The 22,133-nt window shown below is 40.6% G+C and overlaps 1 protein-coding gene across 1 annotated transcript in view; it reads left to right on the forward strand.

Annotated features, from left to right (window-relative positions):
- Nucleotides 1-22,133, forward strand: part of NECAB2 (N-terminal EF-hand calcium binding protein 2) — a 42,651-nt gene that overhangs the window by 10,887 nt on the left and 9,631 nt on the right. Inside the window, exon 6 of the mRNA XM_059904755.1 lies at nt 21,086-21,222. Within this exon, the coding sequence (XP_059760738.1) occupies nt 21,086-21,222 (137 nt within the window). The remainder of the gene's footprint in view (nt 1-21,085; nt 21,223-22,133) is intronic.

Raw genomic sequence — 22,133 nt, forward strand, 5'->3', positions numbered from 1 at the left:
TGCCCTTTATAGCAGGGTTACGGATGGGGAGGGATCGGGGTGGATTTGAGCATCTGAACTTGACCGGGAATCTGAGGGTGTCTGGGGTGAGAACGCCGTGAGACGTGAGCTGGGTGGTGAGCTGGGTGGTGGATCCATTAGGAGTGTTGGGAGGGAGCCGGGTGCAGGACTCTTTGCGTGTCCTGGAGGGAGGGCTCGGGTGTGGCTTCAGAGTCTGTGCCCGCAGGCCTGTCACCTCCTTGTTGGCATTTATGCCCTGGAGGAGGGCAGAAGGAGGGAGATGGGGCAGGTTGTGGGCTGGGCATCATTGTAGCTCAGATAGGCGTAAGCAGCCTGCCTCCCAGCTCCGTTTCCTACCTGTGAGTCTGCACTTGCTCTGGCTGGTGCTTCTGGGGGGAGCAGTGGGGTGTGTTCCTTCTCTGTATCCACGGAGAAGAGTCACCGTGAATTTTCCGAGGATCTACGACAGCCAGGATTAAACGCTCACTTAATCCCCCCAGCAACCCTGTGGGTAGTGACACTCACTCATAACTATAAGTGACATAACTATGGAAACATAGCTTTCATAACTATGGAAGCAGAGGCTCGGAAAGGTGAACCCTGTAGGGTTGTGGCCAGACAGCCAGAGCTTCCTGCTGAAATGGGAGGGGAAACTGAGTCAGGGACCTGGCCGGAGGTATGGAGCACAGCATGGGAGCAAGCTGACCAAGGCGTGTAGGAGGGAGTGGGCCACGCTGTGATGGACATGTAATGCCCGAGGGCGTGCAGCCTACCTGAGCTGTGGGAGCTCAGGAAAGACCAGCGCCACCTGCTGGTTGAGGCCAGGGAGCTTAGCTGATGAAGTCAGCCAGACCAGGCTGAAGGACCCCAGCCAGTCACTTCTCTTTCTGAACCTCAGTTTCTCCATCTGTGGAATGGGAGCATTCACTTTATAGAGTCCTTACAAGGACTGAACAAAGTAAAAGGTCTCTAAGCTGCTTAGCACAGGGTCTGGCACAGAGCAAAGGCGACTATTAGTATCATTAGGCCCCTATTGTGTGCCCAGTCATAGGAAAGATCAGTTCTGTATGTTTTGTTCAGATGCTACTCGGTTCCTGCTCTACCAGGTGTTGGAGAATCCCTTTCTTCCCATGTATCCAAAAACAGCTGGGCCTGATCCTGAACCTCCACGAACCCACATTTCCATTTGTGTCCTAGCGTCATGCTGTTTTGAGTCTTGGTGTTTGAAGTATATTTTAACGTTGTGTGAGACTAATTCCCTTTCATTGTTCATCCTTGGACACTATTTGATATTCTGAAAGTATCAAGATGGGCAGGGGGTTAGAAGGCAGCATGGAAAGCCCCCAAGCTCTGGAACCCTTGCGCAGTGTGTCAGCCCCAGCTCCGCTCCTCACGGCTGAGTAAGGCACACTGGATGCCCACATGGGACTCCTTGCGATTGAACTCACCGCCTTGAGCCTCAGTTTTGAAATCTGGGAATGGAGCCACTGCCCAGCAGTGTTGTCTTCCGTATTAATAAAACACGTACTTGTTTCTTGGTCTTTGGGCATAACTATTCAGAGATGTGACACAATTCTCTATCAAGAGACGATTTTATTTTTAAAATTTTATTGGAATATAGTTGACTTACAATGCTGTGTTAGTTTCAGGTATACAGCAAAGTGATTCAGTTATACATGTATTCATTGTTTTTCAGATTCTTTTCTCATATAGGGTATCACAGATTATTGAGTAGAGTTCTCTGTGCTATACAGTAGGTCCTTGTTGGTTATCTATCTTATATGTAGTAGTGTGTGTATGTTAATCCCAAGCTCCTGATTTATCCCTCCCGCCTCCCCACGTTTCCCCTTTGGTAACCAGAAGTTTCTTGTCAATATCTGTAAATCTGTTTCTGGCTTTTTTTAATCTCTTCAAAATATTGTGTTCTTTTGGTTGTTTAAAAATTTCTATTGGAGTATACTAGATTTACAATGTTGTGTTAGTTTCAGGTGTACAGTAAAGTGAATGTTATATATATATATCCATTATCTTTCAGATTCTTTCTCCATATAGGTTGTTATAGAATATTGAGTAGTATTCCCTGTGCTATGCAGTAGGTTCTTATTCGTTATCCATTTTATTTATAATAGTGTGTATATATTAATCCCAGCCTCCTAATTTATCACTTTCCCCCATGTTTCCTCTTTGGTAGCCATAAGTTTGATTTTGATATCTGTGAGTCTGTTTCTGTGTTGTAAATAAGTTCATTAGTATCATTTTTTAAAAAATTAGATTTCACATATGAGCGGTATCATACGATGTTTGTCTTTCTCTGTCTGACTTACTTCAGTTAGTATGATAATTTCTAGGTCCATCCATGTTGCCGCAAATGACATTATTTTGTTCTTTTTTATGGCTGAGTAATATTCCATTGTATATATGTGCCACATCTTCTTTATCCATTCATCTGTCGATGGACATTTAGGTTGTTTCCATGACCTGGCTATTGTAAGTAGTGCTGCAGTGAACATTGGGGTACATGTGTCTTTTTGAATTATGGTTTTCTCAGGGTATATGCCCAGGAGTGGGATTGCTGGGTCATATGGTAGTTCTATTTTTAGTTTTTTAAGGAACCTCCATACTGTTCTCCATAGTGGCTGTATCAATTTACATTCCCACCAACAGTGCAAGAAGGTTCCCTTTTCTCCACACCCTCTCCAGCATTTGTTGTCTGTAGAACTTTTGATGATGGCCATTCTGACTGTGTGAGGTGATACCTCATTGTAGTTTTTGTTTGTTTGTTTGTTTGTTTGTTTATTTTTGGCTGTGTTGGGTCTTTGTTGCTGCTTGCAGGCTTTCTCTAGTTGCAACGAGCTGGGGCTACTCTTTGTTGCGGTATGCGGGCTTCTCTTGTTGTGGAGCATGGGGTCTAGAGCACAGGCTCAGTAGTTGTGGCACACAGGCTTAGTTGCTCCGCGGCATGTGGGATCTTCCCAGACCAGGGGTCGAACCCATGCCCCCTGCATTGGCAGGCAGGTTCTTAACCACTGTGCCACCAATCCCTCTGATTGTAGCTTTGATTTGCATTTCTCTGATAATTAGCGATGTTGAGCATCTTTTCATGTGCTTTTTGGCCATCTGTATATCTTCTTTGGAGAAATGTCTACTTTGATCCTCTGCCCATTTTTTGATTGGGTTGTTTGCTTTTTTTGATATTGAGCTGTATGAGCTATTTGTATATTGTGGAGATTAAGCCCTTGTCAGTCGCTTCATTTGCAAATATTTTCTCCCATTCTGTGGGTTGTCTTTTCGTTTTGTTTATGGTTTCCTTTGCTGTGCAAAAGCTTTTAAGTTTAATTAGGTCCCATTTGTTTATTTTTGGTTTTATTTTCATTACTCTAGGAGGTGGATCAAAAAAGATATTTCTGCAATTTATGTCAAACAGTGTTCTGCCTATGTTTTCCTCTAAGAGTTTTAGAGTATCCGGTATTACATTTAGGTCTTTAATCCATTTTGAGTTTATTTTTTTGTGTGGTGTTAGAGAATGTCCTAATATCATTCTTTTAAACTGCTATCCAGTTTTCCCAGCAGCACTTATTGAAGAGACTGTCTTTTCTCCATTGTACATACTTGCCTCCTTTGTCATAGATTAGGTGACCATAGGTGAGTGGGTTTATTTCTGGGCTTTCTATCCTGTTCCATTGATCTGTATTTCTGTTTTTGTGCCATTACCATACTGTTTTGATGACTGTAGTTGTAGTATATTCTGAAGTCAAGGAGCCTGATTCCTCCAGCTCTGTTTTTCTTTCTCAGGATTGCTTTGGCTATTCGGGGTCTTTTGTGTTTCCACACAAATTTAAAAATTTTTTGTTCTAGTTCTGTGAAAAATGCCATTGTTAATTTGATAGGGATTGCATTGAGTCTGTAGATTGCCTTGGATAGTATAGTCACTTTGACAATATTGATTCTTCCAATCCAAGAATGTGATGTATCTTTGCATCTGTTTGTGTCATCTTTGATTTCTTTCATCGGCGGCTTACAGTTTTCAGAATACAGGTGTTTTGTCTCCTTAGGTAGTTTTATTCCTAGGTATTTTATTCTTTTTGATGTGATGGTAAAAGGGAGAGGATTTTAACATCTACCAGTACAACCTAAAGCAGTTTGCAGGATTTTTGCTGTTGGAGTGTACCAAAGGCTGCATGATTTCCTAGTGATGGTGGTGATGCTATGATAGGTTGTCACAATGGTGACTGGCATTTCTTGCATGTTTTCTAACAAGTTTTTGTTTGGAGAAGTGCAGCTCATTGATTATTTCAAATACTTCTCTTGCATCCATTGATTTAAGGTGACTCATTTGCTTTTGTAGATATGCAGTCATAGTATCATTGTTAACTAGTGTAGTTACTGTCTTCATTTCTGGTATGTGTTCCTCCTCTTTCTCTGTTGCGTCCTGTTGCGTTTACCCTGAATTCTCAAACATTGTAATGGCACTACGTCGGACATCCTTGTTTTGCTCCTGATGTTCAAATGCATCTCTGTAGTAGTTCTTCACTAATTATAATATTAATACCAGCTCTTATTTTAGAAATAAAGTCTTCAGTCTGTTAAGAAATATTTTTGTGTTCCCTTCGTTAAATGTTGCCTTAGGGGGTGGTAGTGAATTTTTTTCAAATGCCCTTTTGGTATTTTTTTTCAGGGATCATATGATTTTTCTTAACCTATTGATGGGGTGGATTCTGTTATTAGATTCTCTCCTGTTGAACAGTCCTTAGCTTCCTGTGATAAACCCTAATTGGCACATTATTCTTTTACCAAGTTGCTGAATCCTGTCACTAGCTGAGTGTTTTATCTCTGTCTCTATCAGGAATTGAGATTGGGTGATAGGGAGTGAATTGTAGGTGGTTTTGAATATCTTTCTGTGTGTGAATCAGCTTCTTTAACTTAGAATCATGTTTCTATTCAAAAATAGAAAGAATTAATCCATAGGCTTGGGTTGAAGTACCAAACAGGGGGAGGGGATTATTATAATAGTGATTTTAAAGTCAATCCTAATTTTAGGTAAACTTTTGGTGTCCATTTTAGTATATTTTTAAACAAAGCTGCCATGGACATGTTCAGTTTTATGATCGATTATACATAGTATGTTCTTATGATTTTTTAAAAAAAATTCTAAAACATTGAAACAGAACAGGCACATAACGTTTAATAAAATATCTGCTGTTACAGTTCAGGTCTTGATTTAAATTTTGTCCTATTTTGCTACATTTAAACTTCTATTTAACAGAGTTTTGCCTGTTTTAATTAGTTGTTTCTAGAAACGAGCCCCTGACACATTTATTTAAATTTAATTTATACAGTATGTTTTCTCCTGTATTTATTTTTAAAATTCTTTTCTTTCCTTTAAAAAAAATCTTTTGTATTGAAGTATAGTTGATTTGCAATATCGTGTAAGATTCAGGTATATAGCACAATTCAGTTATATATATATATATTCTTTTTCAGATTCTTTTCCCTTATAGGTTATTAGATAATATTGAGTAGCATTCCCTGTGCTATACAGTAGGTCCTTGTTGGTTATCTGTTTTATATATAGTAGTGTGTATATGTTAATTCCAGCTTCCTAATTTATCCCTTCACCCACCCCGCTTTCCCCCTTGGTAACCATAAGTTTGTTTTCTGTGTCTGTGAGCCTCTGTTTTGGAAGTAAGTTCATTTGTGTCTTTTTTTTTCCTGTTAGATTCTACATGTAAGTGATATCATGATACTTGTCCTTCTCTGTCTGGCTTACTTCACTTAGTATGATAATCTCTAGGTCCATCCATGTTGCTGCAAAGGGCATTATTTCATTCTTTTTTTTATGGCTGAGTAATATTCCATTGTATATATGTACCACATCTTTTTTATGCATTCCTCTGTCAGTAGACATTGAGGTTGCTTCCATGTCTTGGCTATTGTAAATAGTGCTGCAATGAACATTGGGGGTGCATGTATCTTTTTTTTTTTTAATTTTTATTGGAGTGTAGTTGATTTACAATGTTGTGTTAGTTTCAGGTGTACAGCAAAGTGAATCAGTTATACATATACATATATCCACTCTTTTTTAGGTTATTTTCCCATATAGGCCATTACAGAGTATTGAGTAGAGTTCCCTGTGCTCTACAGTAGGTCCTTATTAGTTATCTATTTAGAAGTGTGTACATGTCAATCCCAATCTCCCAATGTATCCCTCTTCCCCCTTACCCCCTGGTAACCATAAGTTTGTTTTCTACATCTGTGACTCTTTCTGTTTTGTAAAGAAGTTCATTTGTACCCTTTTTTTAGATTCCACATATATGCGATATCATATGATGTTTGTCTTTCTCTGTCTGACTTATTTCACTCAGTATGACAATCTTCAAATGGCATTATTTTGTTCTTTTTTTAAGGATGAGAAATATTCCATTGTATATATGTACCACATCTTCTTTATCCATTCCTCTGTTGATGGACATTTAGGTTGCTTCCATGTCCTGGCTATCGTAAATAGCGCTGCAGTGAACATTGGGATGCATGTATCTTTTCGAATTATGGTTTTCTCCAGGTATATGCCCAGGAGTGGGATTGCTGGGTCATATGGTAGTTCTATTTTTAGTTTTTTGAGAAACCTCCATACTGTTCTCCATAGTGGCTGTACCAATTTACATTCCCACTAACAGTGTAGGAGGGTTCCCTTTTCTCCACACCCTCTCCAGCATTTATTGTTTGTAGATTTTTTTGGTGACAGCCATTTTGACTGGTATGAGGTGGTACCTCATTGTAGTTTTGATTTACATTTCTCTAATAATTAGCAGTGTTGAACATCTTTTCATGTGCTTTTTGGCTATCTGGATGTCTTCTTTGGAGAAATGTCTGTTTAGGTCTTCTTCCCATGTTTTGATTGGGTTATTTGTTTGTTTTTGATATTGAGCTATATGAATTGTTAATATATTTCAGCATTTAATTTCTTGTCAGTCGCACTGTTTGCAAATATTTTCTCCCATTCTGTGGGTTGTCTTTTCATTTTGTTTATAGTTTCCTTTGCTGTGCAGAAGCTTTTAAGTTTGATTAGGTCCCATTTGTTTATTTTTGGTTTTACTTTCATTACTCTAGGAGGTGGATCAAAAAAGATATTGCTGTGATTTATGTCAAAGAGTGTTCTGCCTATGTTTTCCTGTAAGAGTTTTATAGTGTCTGGCCTTACATGTAGGTCTTTGATCCATTTTGCGTTTATTTTTGTGTATGGTGTTAGAGAATGTCCTAATTTCATTCTTTTAAACTGCTGTCCAGTTTTCCTGGCACCACTTATTGAAGAGACTGTCTTTTCTCCATTTGTATGTTCTTGCCTCCTTTGTCATAGACTAGTTGACCATAGGTGAGTGGGTTTATTTCTGGGCTTTCTATCCTGTTCCATTGATCTATATTTCTGTTTTTGTGCCAGTACCATACTGTTTTGATGACCGTAGCTTTGTAGTATATTCTGAAGTCAAGGAGCCTGATTCCGCCAGCTCTGTTTTTCTTTCTCAGGACTGCTTTGGCTATTCGGGGTCTTTTGTGTTTCCATACAAATTTTGAAATTTTTTGTCCTAGTTCTGTGAAAAATGCCATTGGTAATCTGATAGGGATTGGATTGAATCTGTAGATTGCCTTGGGTAGTATGGTCATTTTGGCAATATTGATTCTGTATCTACTACTGAATCTACTGTATTTATAGTTTTTATCATTATTATTTCCTACCACCTATTTCCTTAGGTTTATTGTTGTTGCTATACTTTTTCATATGTGAAAAGGAATGCTTAAATTTTTTTGGATAATAAAGTTTGAAATTTGAGAAATCTACCTTTGAATGATACTTTCACTGCAATGATAGATTTTAGTATATAGGATTAATATTTCCTCTCTCAATATTCTCTAATAGTTTGTTATGTCCTCACTCATTTCTCATTTCATGGTATTAGGATAAAACCAAGTAACCAGTAGTTTGTAGTCTATTTTTTTGAATTTTTTTGAGATTTCTTCACTACCTATTATTTTGATTAAAAAATATTTTTTTTTAATTTGGTCGTGCTGGGTCTTAGTTGCGGCAGGCAGGCTCCTTAGTTGTGGCTCGCGGGCTCCTTAGTTGTGGCATGTGGCATCTCCACATGTGGCATGTGGCATCTTGCAGCATGCATGTGGGATCTACTTCCCTGACCAGGGCTCAAACCCAACCCCCTGCGTTGGGAGCATGGAATCTTATCCACTGCGCCACCAGGGAAGTCCCATATTATTTTGTTTTTATAATTCTCCCATGGATACTTGGGAAGAAGATGTGGATCATACTTTCAGAGTATAAAATCTGAAAATAGCTATCCCTTCTTTGTTGTGAAATATATGTTGTTAAAAGACAACTTTGTAAAAAGGTAAAGTTGTCTCCTGTACAAATATAAAGTATACACATGTGAAAGATTTTATTTAACTCCTTAATTTGAGAACCAGTAAGATGTTACACTGTCTCCAAGGAAAATTCAAAGAACATTTGCCATGTACATAGGCAACCAGGAATTCTGAGATGAATCTGTGAATAAATGCAAAATTGGTCACTGTTGACAGGACAATAGTCAGTTGAATTCTGCCAGACAAAATTCATATGCATTTTTGTGGATGAGAATTATTTGCATTATTGTCAAGTTTTTACATGCTGGAGTTTTTTGTTCTGTTTTTTTTTGGTTTTTTTTTTTTAAACATCTTTATTGGAGTATAATTGCTTTACAGTGGTGTGTTAGTTTCTGCTTTATAACAAAGTGAATGTTCTGTTTTTTAATTTTATTTATTTTTTGGCTACGTGGGGTCTTCATTGCTGCACGCAGCCTTTCTCTAGTGGCGGCGAGCGGGGGCTATTCTTCGTTGTGGTGGCTTCTCGTTGCAGAGCACGGGCTCTAGGTGCGTGGGCTCAGTCGTTGTGGCTCGCGGGCTCTAAAGTGCAGGCTTTGTAGTTGTGGCGCACAGGCTTAGTTGCTCCGCGGCATGTGGGATCTTCCTGGACCAGGGCTCGAACCCATGTCCCCTGCATTGGCAGGCGGATTCTTAACCACTGCACCACCAGGGAAGTCCTACATGCTAGAGTTTTAAAAGTAGCTCCCAAAGAAGGAAAGACCTAGATAACCTAGAAGGGTGTATTAGACAAGGAACCCAGTCATCTTTTTTGCCCACTTTAAAGACTTGCACATTTTCCCAGTAATGCCCTTTACAATAGACATTTATTATTTCTAATTTATCTGTCCTGTGGGACACTGGTGAACTAATTTCTCAAACTAAATTGTGTTTTGACATTTAATCTTTAAAATTCTAATATTTCCTTCCTGCATATTTAGCCATGCCGTTTGACGCCTATAGACCTTGTTGTAATACTTTTGTTACCTAAATGGTACATATTCAATATTCAAAATTTAGGAAGTAGAGAAAAATATAAAGAAAAATTTCAAATCACTTCTAATTCCCACTATCTCTAACCACTGTTACCACTTTATTACCATTGAGCCTTTTTTCCTCTGGGTATTTCTCTAATACACTTAAAATCATTCTGTATACAAAAATTTTCTGCTTTTTTTCACCTAACATTTTAACAAACACCTTTCCCATGTTAATAAAACTGTTTAAAAGTATCATTTTAAATATTCTTACTTAAATTTACATACTATTCCTCTGTTCTTGGGGATGTTAGATTATTTCCAGGTTTTTGCTATTATCAATTAACACTGTATCCTTGGGACATCAGTATTTGTCCACATTTTGCATTATTTCTTAAGGATAGATCATCAAAAGTAGAGAATTACTGGGCAGTCTAAGGCTCTTGATATAAAGTAGAATTGCCTTATAAAGTGGTTATATTCATCTAACCCTGCATAGCCGTACTTGTAGCAATATCCTGTCCCGTTGCACAAAGATTTAATAATGCACGAAGATTTAATAATGTCATGTCCGTGTAATGCATTATGCCTTCTGTCATTTATTCTTACCCTTTTAATCTTATGTAATACTTTCCCATTAAATTCTACCTTGATCGTGATATTGCAACTCGTCCTCATCATTCGATCAAATTTGGTAGCAGAATCTTTGCACAGGCTTTTCTTTGCAAATCCTTTGGTGCTCTTTTGCTTTATATATGCCTCCAGATGGACCTCATTTAGTCAAATCTGGGACTGTGTCTTTACGTGGGGCAGTTTAGGCTGATTTTCTTTATTGTTATGATCTGTCTGGCCTGGCTGCTGTCATAATCTTATATGCTTCCCATTTTTTAATGATCCTTCGTCTTTTTTGACATTTTACCTTTTGGTAGTCTGCTTTGTTTATAACATTGATTATGATTTCAAAGGTAAATATTCTAGTTTTCATTTTACTAGGGACTTCTAAAACATACATTGTTAAACACTCTTAATCCTGTTTTTATACCTGGCTAATAAAGAACACTTTCTATTCCCTCTTGTGAAATTAAAACAATTTTTGAGATGATTGGCTCTTTTTCCATACTTTGACACTCTTTATTCCCTTAATCCAGTGTGATTAAAATTTAACTATTAGTGATCAATGTTTTTATTTCCTAACCTCTGTAACCTTCATTTTCATTTGGGTGATCACCCTCACTTTTTTTCCACAACTTCCCTATTCAAGAATATTTTTCTGTGATTCAGCCCTAGAAGATTTGGGAGAAATTCCTAGGCATTCTTTGCCAGAAAGGTGCTCATTTGATGAACTTTCAGAGATCTGCAGATTTCTGAAGGTCTCCCTGTTATCCTGCACGTGAATAACTTGCCCACATGTTGCGGAATTCCCAGCTCTGACTCTTTCCCTCTGAAATCTGTGGAGCTGGCCTCTCGGCTGAGGCATCAGTGGTAGTGGAGGACAAAACTGTACAAGTTGCATTTTTACTCTTTTGAAAATTTTGTCTTTATTTTTTTTTTTAATTCAACTAACCAGTTACACTTATTGATCCCTGACTGCACCTTGAGTCACTTATCTGGGTGCTTTTAACATACTCCCTTTAGCTCGTTTTTCTGCTTGATGGCTTCTAGCAGCCTTTCTCTTTTTGTTCAGTTTTTGTTTTGTTTTTTTTACCTCGTTATGTCTTCCTGTTCTTTGGGGTCATTTGTTTGTCCAGAGCCCATCGATCACTGGATTGCATGTGAGTTCAGCTGTCTTCTAGGAAGGATAATTGATCACTGCAGTGCATTAGGCTGCCAGAACCTGGCATGCTTTCTGCCCTCGGCTCCTTCCCCGTCGGGGCCTGCCGCCAGCGCTCCTGGTCTGATGGGTGGCACAGGAGGTCCACCTCCACACCTCCCCGTCTGCGTGCACCTCTCCTCTCGGCCCCTCTCCACCCCCAGCCGTGTTCCCCTGCTCCCCGCCCTGGCCTTCATTTCTCAGTCTCTCTGTCTCTAGCCGTGGTTCCCTTGTGCAACTATTGCTAATTAATTCCAAGTCAGAGTGATGGATGGTTTAAATTTTCTTTTCTTGAGAGCCCTTGCCTGGCCGGGGACTGGGCAGAATTCCAAGGTGCCGGGGCAGGTGGCTCAGGAGGGTGGGGTCTTGGTAGAGGAGGCCAGAGAGCAGCACAGGGCTTGAGGGACCAGCTTCCCATCACAGTGTCATTTTGATCATTGTCATCCTGGAGTGACCTGGCTAAGCCAGAGCCTTCTCCCTCCCACTCAAGTCTTCTGAAGCCAAAAGAAACTCAACGGGATCCAGGAACCTTGAGCCGTGTCTCTGCTGCAGACTCTTGACAAAAGGGGAAATGGTCTCACATCACAGAGCAAACTCCGTGGAAGACCCTCTTCATCTTATGCCCCAGAGTTCCTCTTCTTGCGGCCTCTAAGCCCCGCCCCCTTTCCCCCCAGACTTCCCTCTCGTCCCCTCCCTCTGGGGACTGAGTCTCAGGCACTTTCTTTGGGGAGACAGTTTACTCCGGCTGCTTTGGATTCTCTTCTGTCACTCCTCAGAGTAGCAGCATGAAAGAATCCACCTTTTTATTTTTAAAGGCAAAAGTTTATTGTTTATTTAGGGGACATACAGAACACTTAGGAGATGCAGAATTCCCTTAATGAGAGAGATGGGGTCTCGCTGTGCTGCCCAGGCTGGGGCGCTGTGGTTACTCCCAGGCACCATGCCACTACTGATCAGCACAGGCGGGTTTTGGGGGTTTTTTTGTTTTGTTTTTATTGAAATATAGTAGATTTACACTGTTGTGTTAGTTGTTTCTGGTGTACAGCAAAGTGATTCAGGTATATATATATATATTCAGTTATATATATATTCTTTTTCATATTCTTTTCCATTATGGTTTATCCCAGGAGATTGGATATAGTTCCCTGTGCTATATAGTGGGACCTTGTTGTTTATCCATTCTCTGTTTGCATCTGCTAACCCCAAACTCCTACTGCATCCCTCCCCCAACCCCCTCCCCCTTGGCAATCACAAGTCTGTTTTCTATGTTTGTTTCTGTTTCATAAATAAGATCATTTATGTCATATTTTAGATTCCACATATAAGTGATATACGGTGGTATTTGTCTTTCTGACTTACTTCACTTAGTATGATACTCTAGATAATCTCTGCAAATGGCATTATTTCATTCTTTTTTGGGGGAGTAATATTCCATTGTATATATACATATACTGCATCTTCTTCATCTGTTGATGGACATTTAGGTTGTTTCCATGTCTTAGCTATTGTAAACAGGGCTGCTATGAACATAGGGGTGCATGTGTCTTTTTGAATTATAGTTTTGTCCAGATATATGCCCAGGAGTAGGATTGCTGGATCATATGGTAATTCTATTTTTAGTTTTCTGAGGAAACTCTGTACTGTTTTCCATAGTGGCTGAACGAACTTACATTCCCACCAACAGAGGAGGAGGGGTCCCTTTTCTCCACACCCTCTCCAGCATTTGTTGTTTGTAGACTGTTTAGTGATGGCCATTCTGACGGGTGTGAGGTGGTACCTCATTGTAGTTTTGATTTGCATTTCCCTGATAGTTATCAACGTTGAGCATCTTTTCATGTGCCTGTTGGCCATCTGTATGTCTTCTTTGGAGAAATGTCTATTTGGGTCTTCTGCCCATTTTTCGATTGGGTTGTTTGGTTTTTTTTACTGAGTTGTATGGGCTGTTTGTATATTTTGGAAATTAAGCCCTTGTTGGTCGCATCATTTGCAAATGTTTTCTCCCAGTCTGTAGTGTCTTTTCTTTTTTTTTTTTATGGTTTCCTTTGCCGTGCAAAAGCTTATAAGTTTGATTAGGTCACATTTGTTTACTTTTGCTTTTACTTCTATTGCCTTGAGAGACTGACCTAAGAAAACAGTGGTATGTTTTAAGTCAGAGAATGTCTTGCCTATGTTCTCTTCCAGGAGTTTTATGGTGTCATGTCTTACGTTTAGGTCTTTAACCCATTTTGAGTTTATTCTTGTTTATGGTGTTAGGGTGTGTTCTAACTTCACTGATTTGCCTGCGGCTGTCCAGCTTTCCCAGTACCCCTTGCTGAAGAGACTTTTTCCCCATTGTATATTCTTGCCTCCTTTGTCGGAGATTAATTGACCACAGGTGTGTGGGCTTACTTAGCACAGTTTTGACCTGCTTCTTTTCTGACCTGGGCTGGTTCATGCCTCCATAGGCAACCTGGTGGTCCCCTGCTCTCGGGAGGTCACCACGTTGATGCCGAACTTAGGGCCTGGTGCACTGCAGCCTGGAACTCCTGGGCTCAAGGGATCCTCCTGTCTCAGCCTCCCAGAAGCTGGGACTACAGGCGTGTGACACCATGCCTGGCCCAAAGAATCCACCTCGGAGGAGGAAGGAAGGAAGGAAGGAGGCTGTGAATTCTTCTTCCCTAATACTTTATCCCTGTCCACAACAACATCAAGAACACCACCACCATCACCATCTTCATAACCATCACCACCATCATCACCACCATCACCATCAGGATCCTCTTTGTAACCATCACCACCACCATTACCACCACCATCTTCACCATCGTCATCACCACCATCATTACCACCACCGTCTTCACCATAATCACCACCATCACCATCATCATCTAACCATCACCACCACCATCATCACCACCATCACCATCATCATCACCATCACCACCATCACCATCATCATCAGCATCCTCTTCATAACCATCACCACCACCATTACCACCACCATCTTCACCATCATCACCGCCATCACCACCATCACCACCACCATCCTTCTCCTCCTCCTCATCATCATCTTCATAACCATCATCACTACCACCATTTTTTTTACATTTTTTATTTATAATTTAGTTGTTTTTTATTATTTTTTTTATTGAAGTATAGTTGACTTACAATGTTGTGTTAATTTCTGCTGTACAGCAAAGTGACTCAGCTATACACATATATACATTCTTTTTTTTTATATTTTCCATTATGGATTATCCCAGGAGTTTGGATATAGTTCCCTGTTCTATACAGTAGGACCTTGTTGTTTATCCATTCTATATATAATAGTTTGCATCTGCTGATCCCAAACTCCCAATCCATCCCTCCCCCACTCCCCCTCCCCCTCGGCAACCACCAGTCTGTTCTCTATGTCCGTGAGTCTGTTTCTGTTTTGTAGGTAGGTTCATTTGTGCCATATTTTAGATGCCACATATAAGTGATATCATATGGTATTTCTCTCTGACTTACTTCACTTAGTATGATAATCTCTAGGTCCATCCATGTTGCTGCAAATGGCATTATTTTGGTTTTTTTTATGGCTGAGTAGTATTCCATTGTATATATAGATACCACATCTTCTTTACCCATTCATCTGTCTGTGGACATTTAGGTAGTTTCCATGTCTTGGCTATTGTGAATAGTGCTGCTATGAACATAGGGGTGCATGTATCTTTTTGAATTATAGTTTTGTCTGGACATATGCCCAGGAGTAGGATTGCTGGATCATATGGTAACTCTGTTTTTAGTTTTTTGAGGAACCTCTATACTGTTTTCCATAGTGGCTGCACCAACTTACATTCCCACCAACAGTGTAGGAGGGTTCCCTTTTATCCACACCCTCTCCAGCATTTGTCATTTGTAGACTTTTTAATGATGGCCATTCTGATGGGTGTGAGGTAGTACCTCATTGTAGTTTTGATTTGCATTTCTCTAATAGTTAGCAATGTTGAGCATTTTTTCATGTGCCTTTTGGCCATTGTATGTCTTCTTTGGAGAAATGTCTATTTAGATCCTCTGCCTGTTTTTGGATTGGGTTGTTTTTCTGTTACTGAGTTGTGTGTGCTGTTTGTATATTTTGCATTAACTTTGTATCCTGCAACTTTACCGTATTCATTAATTAGCTCTAGCAGTTTTCTGGTGGCAGTTTTAGGATTCTCTATGTATAGTATCATGTCATCTGCAAACAGTGACAGTTTTACTTCTTCTTTTCCAATTTGTATTCCTTTTATTTCTTTTTCTTCTCTGATTGCCGTGGCTAGGACTTCCAGAACTATGTTGAATAATAGTGGTGAGAGTGGACATCCTTGTCTCGTTCCTGATCTTAGAGGAAATGCTTTCAGTTTTTCACCGTTGAGAATGATGTTTGCTGTGGGTTTGTCATATATGGCCTTTATTATGTTGAGGTAGGTTCCCTCTATGCCCACTTTCTGGAGAGTTTTTATCATAAATGGGTGTTGAATTTTTTCAAAAGCTTTTTCTGCATCTATTGAGATGATCATATGGTTTCTATTCTTCAATTTGTTAATATGGTGTATCACATTGATTGATTTGCGTATATTGAAGAATCCTTGCATCCCTGGGATAAATCCCACTTGATCATGGTGTATGATCCTTTTAATGTGTTGTCGGATTCTGTTTGCTAGTATTTTGTTGAGGATTTTTGTATCTATATTCATCAGTGATATTGGTCTGAAATTTTCTTTTATTGTGGTGTCTTTGTCTGGTTTTGGTATCAGGGTGATGGTGGCCTCATAGAATGAGTTTGGGAGTGTTCCTTCCTCTGCAATTTTTTGGAAGAGTTTGAGAAGGATGGGTGTTAGCTCTTCTCTAAATGTTTGATAGAATTCACCTGTGAAGCCATCTGGTCCTGGACTTTTGTTTGTTGGAAGATTATTTAATCCCAGTTTCAATTTCATGACTTGTGATTGGTCTGTTCATATTTTCTATTTCTTCCTGGTTCAGTCTTGGAAGGTTATACCTTTCTAGGAATTTGTCCATTTCTTCCAGGTTGTCCATTTTATTGGCATACAGTTGCTTGTAGTAGTCTCTTAGGATGCTTTGTATTTCTGCAGTGTCTGTTGTAACTTCTCCATTTTCATTTCTGATTTTATTGATTTGAGTCCTCTCCCTCTTTTTCTTGATGAGTCTGGCTAATGGCTTATCAATTTTGTTTATCTTCTCAAAGAACCAGCTTTTAGTTTTATTAATCTTTGCTATTGTTTTCTTTGTTTCTATTTCATTTATTTCCGCTCTGATCTTTATGATTTCTTTCCTCTGCTAACTTTGGGTTTTGTTTGTTCTTCTTTCTCTAGTTTCTTTAGGTGTAAGGTTAGATTGTTTACGTGAGATTTTTCTTGTTTCTTTAGGTAGGCTTGTATAGCTATAAACTTCCCTCTTAGAACTGCTTTTGCTGCATCGCATAGGTTTTGGGTCATCGTATTTTCATTGTCATTTGTCTCTAGGTATTTTTTGATTTCCTCTTTGATTTCTTCAGTGATCTCTTGGTTATTTAGTAACATATTGTTTACACTCCATGTGTTTGTGTTGTTTACGTTTTTTTCCCTGTAATTCATTTCTAATCTCATAGCGTTGTGGTCAGAAAAGATGCTTGATATGATTTCAATTTCCTTAAATTTACTGAGGCTTGATTTGTGACCCAAGATATGATCTATCCTGGAGGATGTTCCATGTGCACTTGAGAAGAACGTGTAATCTGCTGTTTTTGGATGGAATGTCCTATAAATACCAATTAAATCTATCTGGTCTATTGTGTCATTTAAAGCTTCGTTTCCTTATTTATTTTCATTTTGGATGATCTGTCCATTGGTGTAAGTGAGGTGTTAAAGTCCCCCACTATTATTGTGTTACTGTCAATTTCCTCTTTTATAGCTGTTAGCAGTTGCCTTATGTATTGAGGTGCTCCTTTGTTGGGTGCATATATATTTATAATTGTTATATCTTCTTCTTGGATTGATCCCTTGATCATTATGTAGTGTCCTTCCTTGTCTCTTGTAACATTCTTTATTTTAAAGTCTATTTTATCTGATATGAGTATAGCTACTCCAGCTTTCTTTTGATTTCCATTTGCATGGAATATCTTTTTCCATCCCCTCACTTTCAGTCTGAATGTGTCCCTAGGTCTGAAGTGGGTCTCTTGTAGACAGCATATAGATGGGTCTTGTTTTTGTATCCATTCAGCAAGCCTGTGTCTTTTGGTTGGAGCATGTAATCCATTCACGTTTAAGGTAATTATTGATATGTATGTTCCTATGACCATTTTCTTAATTGTTTTGGGTTTGTTTTTGTAGGTCCTTTTCTTCTCTTATGTTTCCCACTTAGAGAAGTTCCTTTAGCATTTGTTGTAGAGCTGGTTTGGTGGTGCTGAATTCTCTTAGCTTTTGCTTGTCTGTAAAGCTTTGATTTCTCCATCAAATCTAAATGAGATCCTTGCCGGGTAGAGTAATCTTGGTTGTAGGTTCTTCCCTTTCATCACTTTAAGTATATCATGCCACTCTCTTCTGGCTTGTAGAGTTTCTGCTGAGAAATCAGCTGTTAACCTTATGGGAGTTCCCTTGTATGTTATTTGTCGTTTTTCCCTTGCTGCTTTCAATAATTTTTCTTTGTCTTTAATTTTTGCGAATTTGATTACTATGTGTCTCGGCGTGTTTCTCCTTGGGTTTATCCTGTATGGGACTCTCTGCGTTTCCTGGACTTGGGTGGCTATTTCCTTTCCCATGTTAAGGAAGTTTTCGACTATAATCTCTTCAAATATTTTCTCTGGTCCTTTCTCTCTCTCTTCTCCTTCTGGGACCCCTATAATGCGAATGTTGTTGTGTTTAATGTTGTCCCGGAGGTCTCTTAGGCTGTCTTCATTTCTTTTCCTTCTTTTTTCTTTATTCTGTTCCACAGCAGTGAATTCCACCATTCTGTCTTCCAGGTCACTTATCCGTTCTTCTGCCTCAGTTATTCTGCTATTGATTCCTTCTAGTGTAGTTTTCATTTCAGTTATTGTATTGTTCATCTCTGTTTGTTTGTTCTTTAATTCTTCTAGGTCTTTGTTAATCATTTCTTGCATCTTCTCAATCTTTGCCTCCATTCTTATTCCGAGGTCCTGGATCATCTTCACTATCATTATTCTGAATTCTTTTTCTGGAAGGTTGCCTATCTCCACTTCATTTAGTTGTTTTTCTGGGGTTTTTTCTTGTTCCTTCATAGCCCTCTGCCTTTTCATCTTGTCTATCTTTCTGTAAATGTGGTTTTTGTTCCACAGGCTGCAGGATTGTAGTTTTTCTTGCTTCTGCTGTCTGCCCTCTGGTGGTTGAGGCTATCTAAGAGGCTTGATGGGAGGCTCTGGTGGTGGGTAGAGCTGACTGTTGCTGTGGCGGTCAGAGCTCCGTAAAACTTTAATCCACTTGACTGTTGATGGGTGGGGCTGGGTTCCCTCCCTGTTGGTTGTTTTGCCTGAGGCAACCCAACACTGGAGCCTACCTGGGCTCTTTGGTGGGGCTAATGGCAGACTCTGGGAGGGCTCACGCCAAGGAGTACTTCCCAGAACCTCTGCTGCCAGTGTCCTTGTCCCCACGGTGAAACAGAGCCAGCCCCCGCCTCTGCAGGAGACCCTCCAACACTACCAGGTAGGTCTGGTTCAGTCTCCCCCAGGGTCACTGCTCCTTCCCCTGGGTCCCGATGCGCACACTACTTTGTGTGTGCCCTCCAAGAGTGGGGTCTCTGTTTCCCCCAGTCCTGTCGAAGTCCTGCAATCAATTCCCACTAGGCTTTAGAGTCTGATTCTCTATGAATTCCTCCTCCCGTTGCCGGACCCCCAGGTTGGGAAGCCTGACGTGGGGCTCAGAACCTTCACTCCAGTGGGTGGACTTCTGTGGTATAAGTGTTCGCCAGTCTGTGAGTCACCCACCCACCAGTTATGGGATTTGATTTTACTCTGATTGCGCCCCTCCTACTGTCTCACTGTGGCTTCTCCTCTGTCCCTGGATGTGGGGTATCCTCCTTGGTGAAGTCCAGTGTCCTCCTGTCGATGATTGTCCAGCAGCCAGTTGTGATTCTGGTGCTCTCACAAGAGGGAGTGAGAGCACATCCTTCTACTCCGCCATCTTGGTTAATCCTTGTTTGTATATTTTGGAAATTATGCCCTTGTCGGTCGCATCATTTGCAAATATTTTCTCCCATTCTGTAGGTTGTCTTTTTGTGTTTTTTTTTTTATGGTTTCCTTTGTTGTGCAAAAGCTTGTAAGTTTGATTAGGTCCCATTTGTTTATTCTTGTTTTTATTTCTATTGCTTTGCGAGACTGACCTAAGAAAACATTGATACAGTTTATGTCAGAGAATGTTTTGCCTATGTTGTCTTCTAGGAGTTTTATGGTGTCATGTCTTATGTTTAAGTCTTTAAGCCATTTTGAGCTTATTTTTGTGCATGGTGTGAGGGTGTGTTCTAATTTCATTGATTTACCTGTGGCTGTCCAGTTTTCCTAGCACCACTTGCTGAAGAGGCTGTTTTTTCCCATTTAATATTCTTGCCTCCTTTGTCAAAGATTAACTGACCATAGGTGTGTGGGTTTATTTCTGGTCTGTCTATTCTGTTCCATTGATCTGTGTGTCTGTTTTTGTACCAGTACCACACTGTTTTGATTACTGTAGCTTTGTAGTATTGTCTGAAGTCTGGGAGAGTTATGCCTCCTGCTTTCTTTTTTTTTTTTCCCCTCAGGATTGCTTTGGCAATTCTGGGTCTTTTATGGTTCCATATAACTTTTTGGATTATCCTAGTTCTGTGAAAAATGTCATGGGTAATTTGATAGCGATCACGTTAAATCTGTAGATTGCTTTGGGTAGTTTCGTGATTATTTATTTATTTATTTATTTATTTATTTTTGGCTGTGTTGGGTCTTCGTTTCTGTGCGAGGGCTTTCTCTAGTTGTGGCAAGCAGGGGCCACTCCTCATCGTGGTGCGTGGGCCTCTCACCATTGCGGCCTCTCTTGTTGTGGAGCACAGGCTCCAGATGTGCAGGCTCAGTAGCCGTGGCTCACGGGCCTAGTTGCTCCGTGGCATGTGGGATCCTCCCAGGCCAGGGCTCGAACCTGTGTCCCCTGCATTAGCAGGCAGACTCTCAACCACTGCGCCACCAAGGGAAGCCCCATAGTTTCATGATTTTTAACAATATTCTTCCAATCCAAGAACATGGGATATCTTTCCATTTCCTTGAATCCTCTTTAATTTCCTGTATTAATGTTTTATAATTCTCATCATATAAGTCTTTCAGCTCCTTGGTCAGGTTTATTCCTAGGTTTTTCTCTTTTTTTTTGGTGCGATTTTAAAAGGTATTGTTTTTTTGCATTCCCTTTCTGATGTTTCATTGTTAGTGTAAAGAAATGCAACCGATTTCTGAATGTTAATCTTGTATCCTGCTACTTTGCTGAATTCATTTATTAGATCTAGTAGTTTTTCTGTGGAATCCTTAGGGTTTTCTATTTATAGTATCATGTCATCTGCATATAGTGACAACTTTACCTCTTCCCTTCCAATTTGGATACCTTTTATTTCTTTTTCTTGTCTGATTGCTGGGGCTAGGACATCCAATACTATGTTGAATAGAAGTGACCCACCACCATCTTTCTCATCATCATCACCATCACCACCACCATCATCATCATCATCATCATAGCAGCTCCTGTATACTGAGTATTTGCTATGTGACAGGCACAGTCCATACCCCTGCCTTCATGCTGGAGCCCTGTGATACCCCCATCCCAGTGCAGAGACACTGACCCCAGGTGTCCCCCCACCCCTGCACCAGCTCTCCACCCACGATCCCTCCCCAACTCCTTTCCCCTCTGTGCCCCTTCCCTTCCCGCCACAGGTGTATGAGGGTGGGAGCAACGTGGACCAGTTTGTGACACGCTTCCTCCTGAAGGAGACAGCCAACCAGATCCAGTCCCTGCTGAGCTCGGTGGAGAGCGCGGTGGAGGCCATTGAAGAGCAGACCAGCCAGATCCGGTGCGTTGATGGGATCTTGTGGGGGCCTGTGGGGTGGGCCGTGTGTGTGCTGACCTGCTGCTTGGTGGGGACGTTCGTGTGCTTGGGGGCTGGGTGACCTTGGGCAAGCCGCTGCTCCTCTCTGTGCCTCCACTTCCCCAGCTCTTTAAGTGGGGACGATTATACACCTACCTCCTCACAGAGTTATGACTAGTTCCTAGACTCTGATCAATTTGGCCACATTTCCATATTGCTCACATTACTGTTTAGCTAAAACTATTCTATTGTTTGACTCATTTTTTAAAACCTGGGAATAAATTTAAGAAACTCTGGTGGCTATTACCATCATTTGAAAACAAGTTATCACATGCTGTGAGTGAAGAAATTGTAAAAATAAGCGCTGTTGGTGCCTGCAGTCAGCTTGGACCCTGAGGGCTGCTGCCTCTTTGTTCAAAAAGAGAGGCTGTGAGATCATAGATGGGCGTTGAAAACAAAGGAGCATCAAAGCATGACTTCAGAAAGATTGAAAGAGCAGTGAAATAGAGTGGTTTTCTCCCAATGTTAGTGTTATTTAAGGCCTTGTTTGTGGGTCCTTGAAGCCGTGGAAAAGTACCTGGGGTCCCCCCTCTTTGCACGGGTCACTGTTGGGGCAGTGAGATGGGGGTCCGGAGAGTAGCCGTCTCCTTCCGGCTCGGCAGGGCCAGCCCCTGGGGGCCACGAGCCCTCCCATTTGCTGTCCCAAGTTCCGGCCAACTCCTCTGTGCCTGTTCTTCCCTGAAGAGCTGATGTGCCCGGGGCAAAGGGGAAATAAAGAAATAGAAACAGGCGGGGGCAGCTGCCGGATGCCCAAGCGTTACTGAGCCTTGAGTCTCTGCCGCGGTTTCCCAGGCAGAGACCCGGCACAGCAGGATGTTGGTTGCTGGGCATGGGGG

This window comes from Balaenoptera ricei, chromosome 19 (genome assembly GCF_028023285.1).
Source record: "Balaenoptera ricei isolate mBalRic1 chromosome 19, mBalRic1.hap2, whole genome shotgun sequence".
NCBI lineage: Eukaryota > Metazoa > Chordata > Mammalia > Artiodactyla > Balaenopteridae > Balaenoptera > Balaenoptera ricei.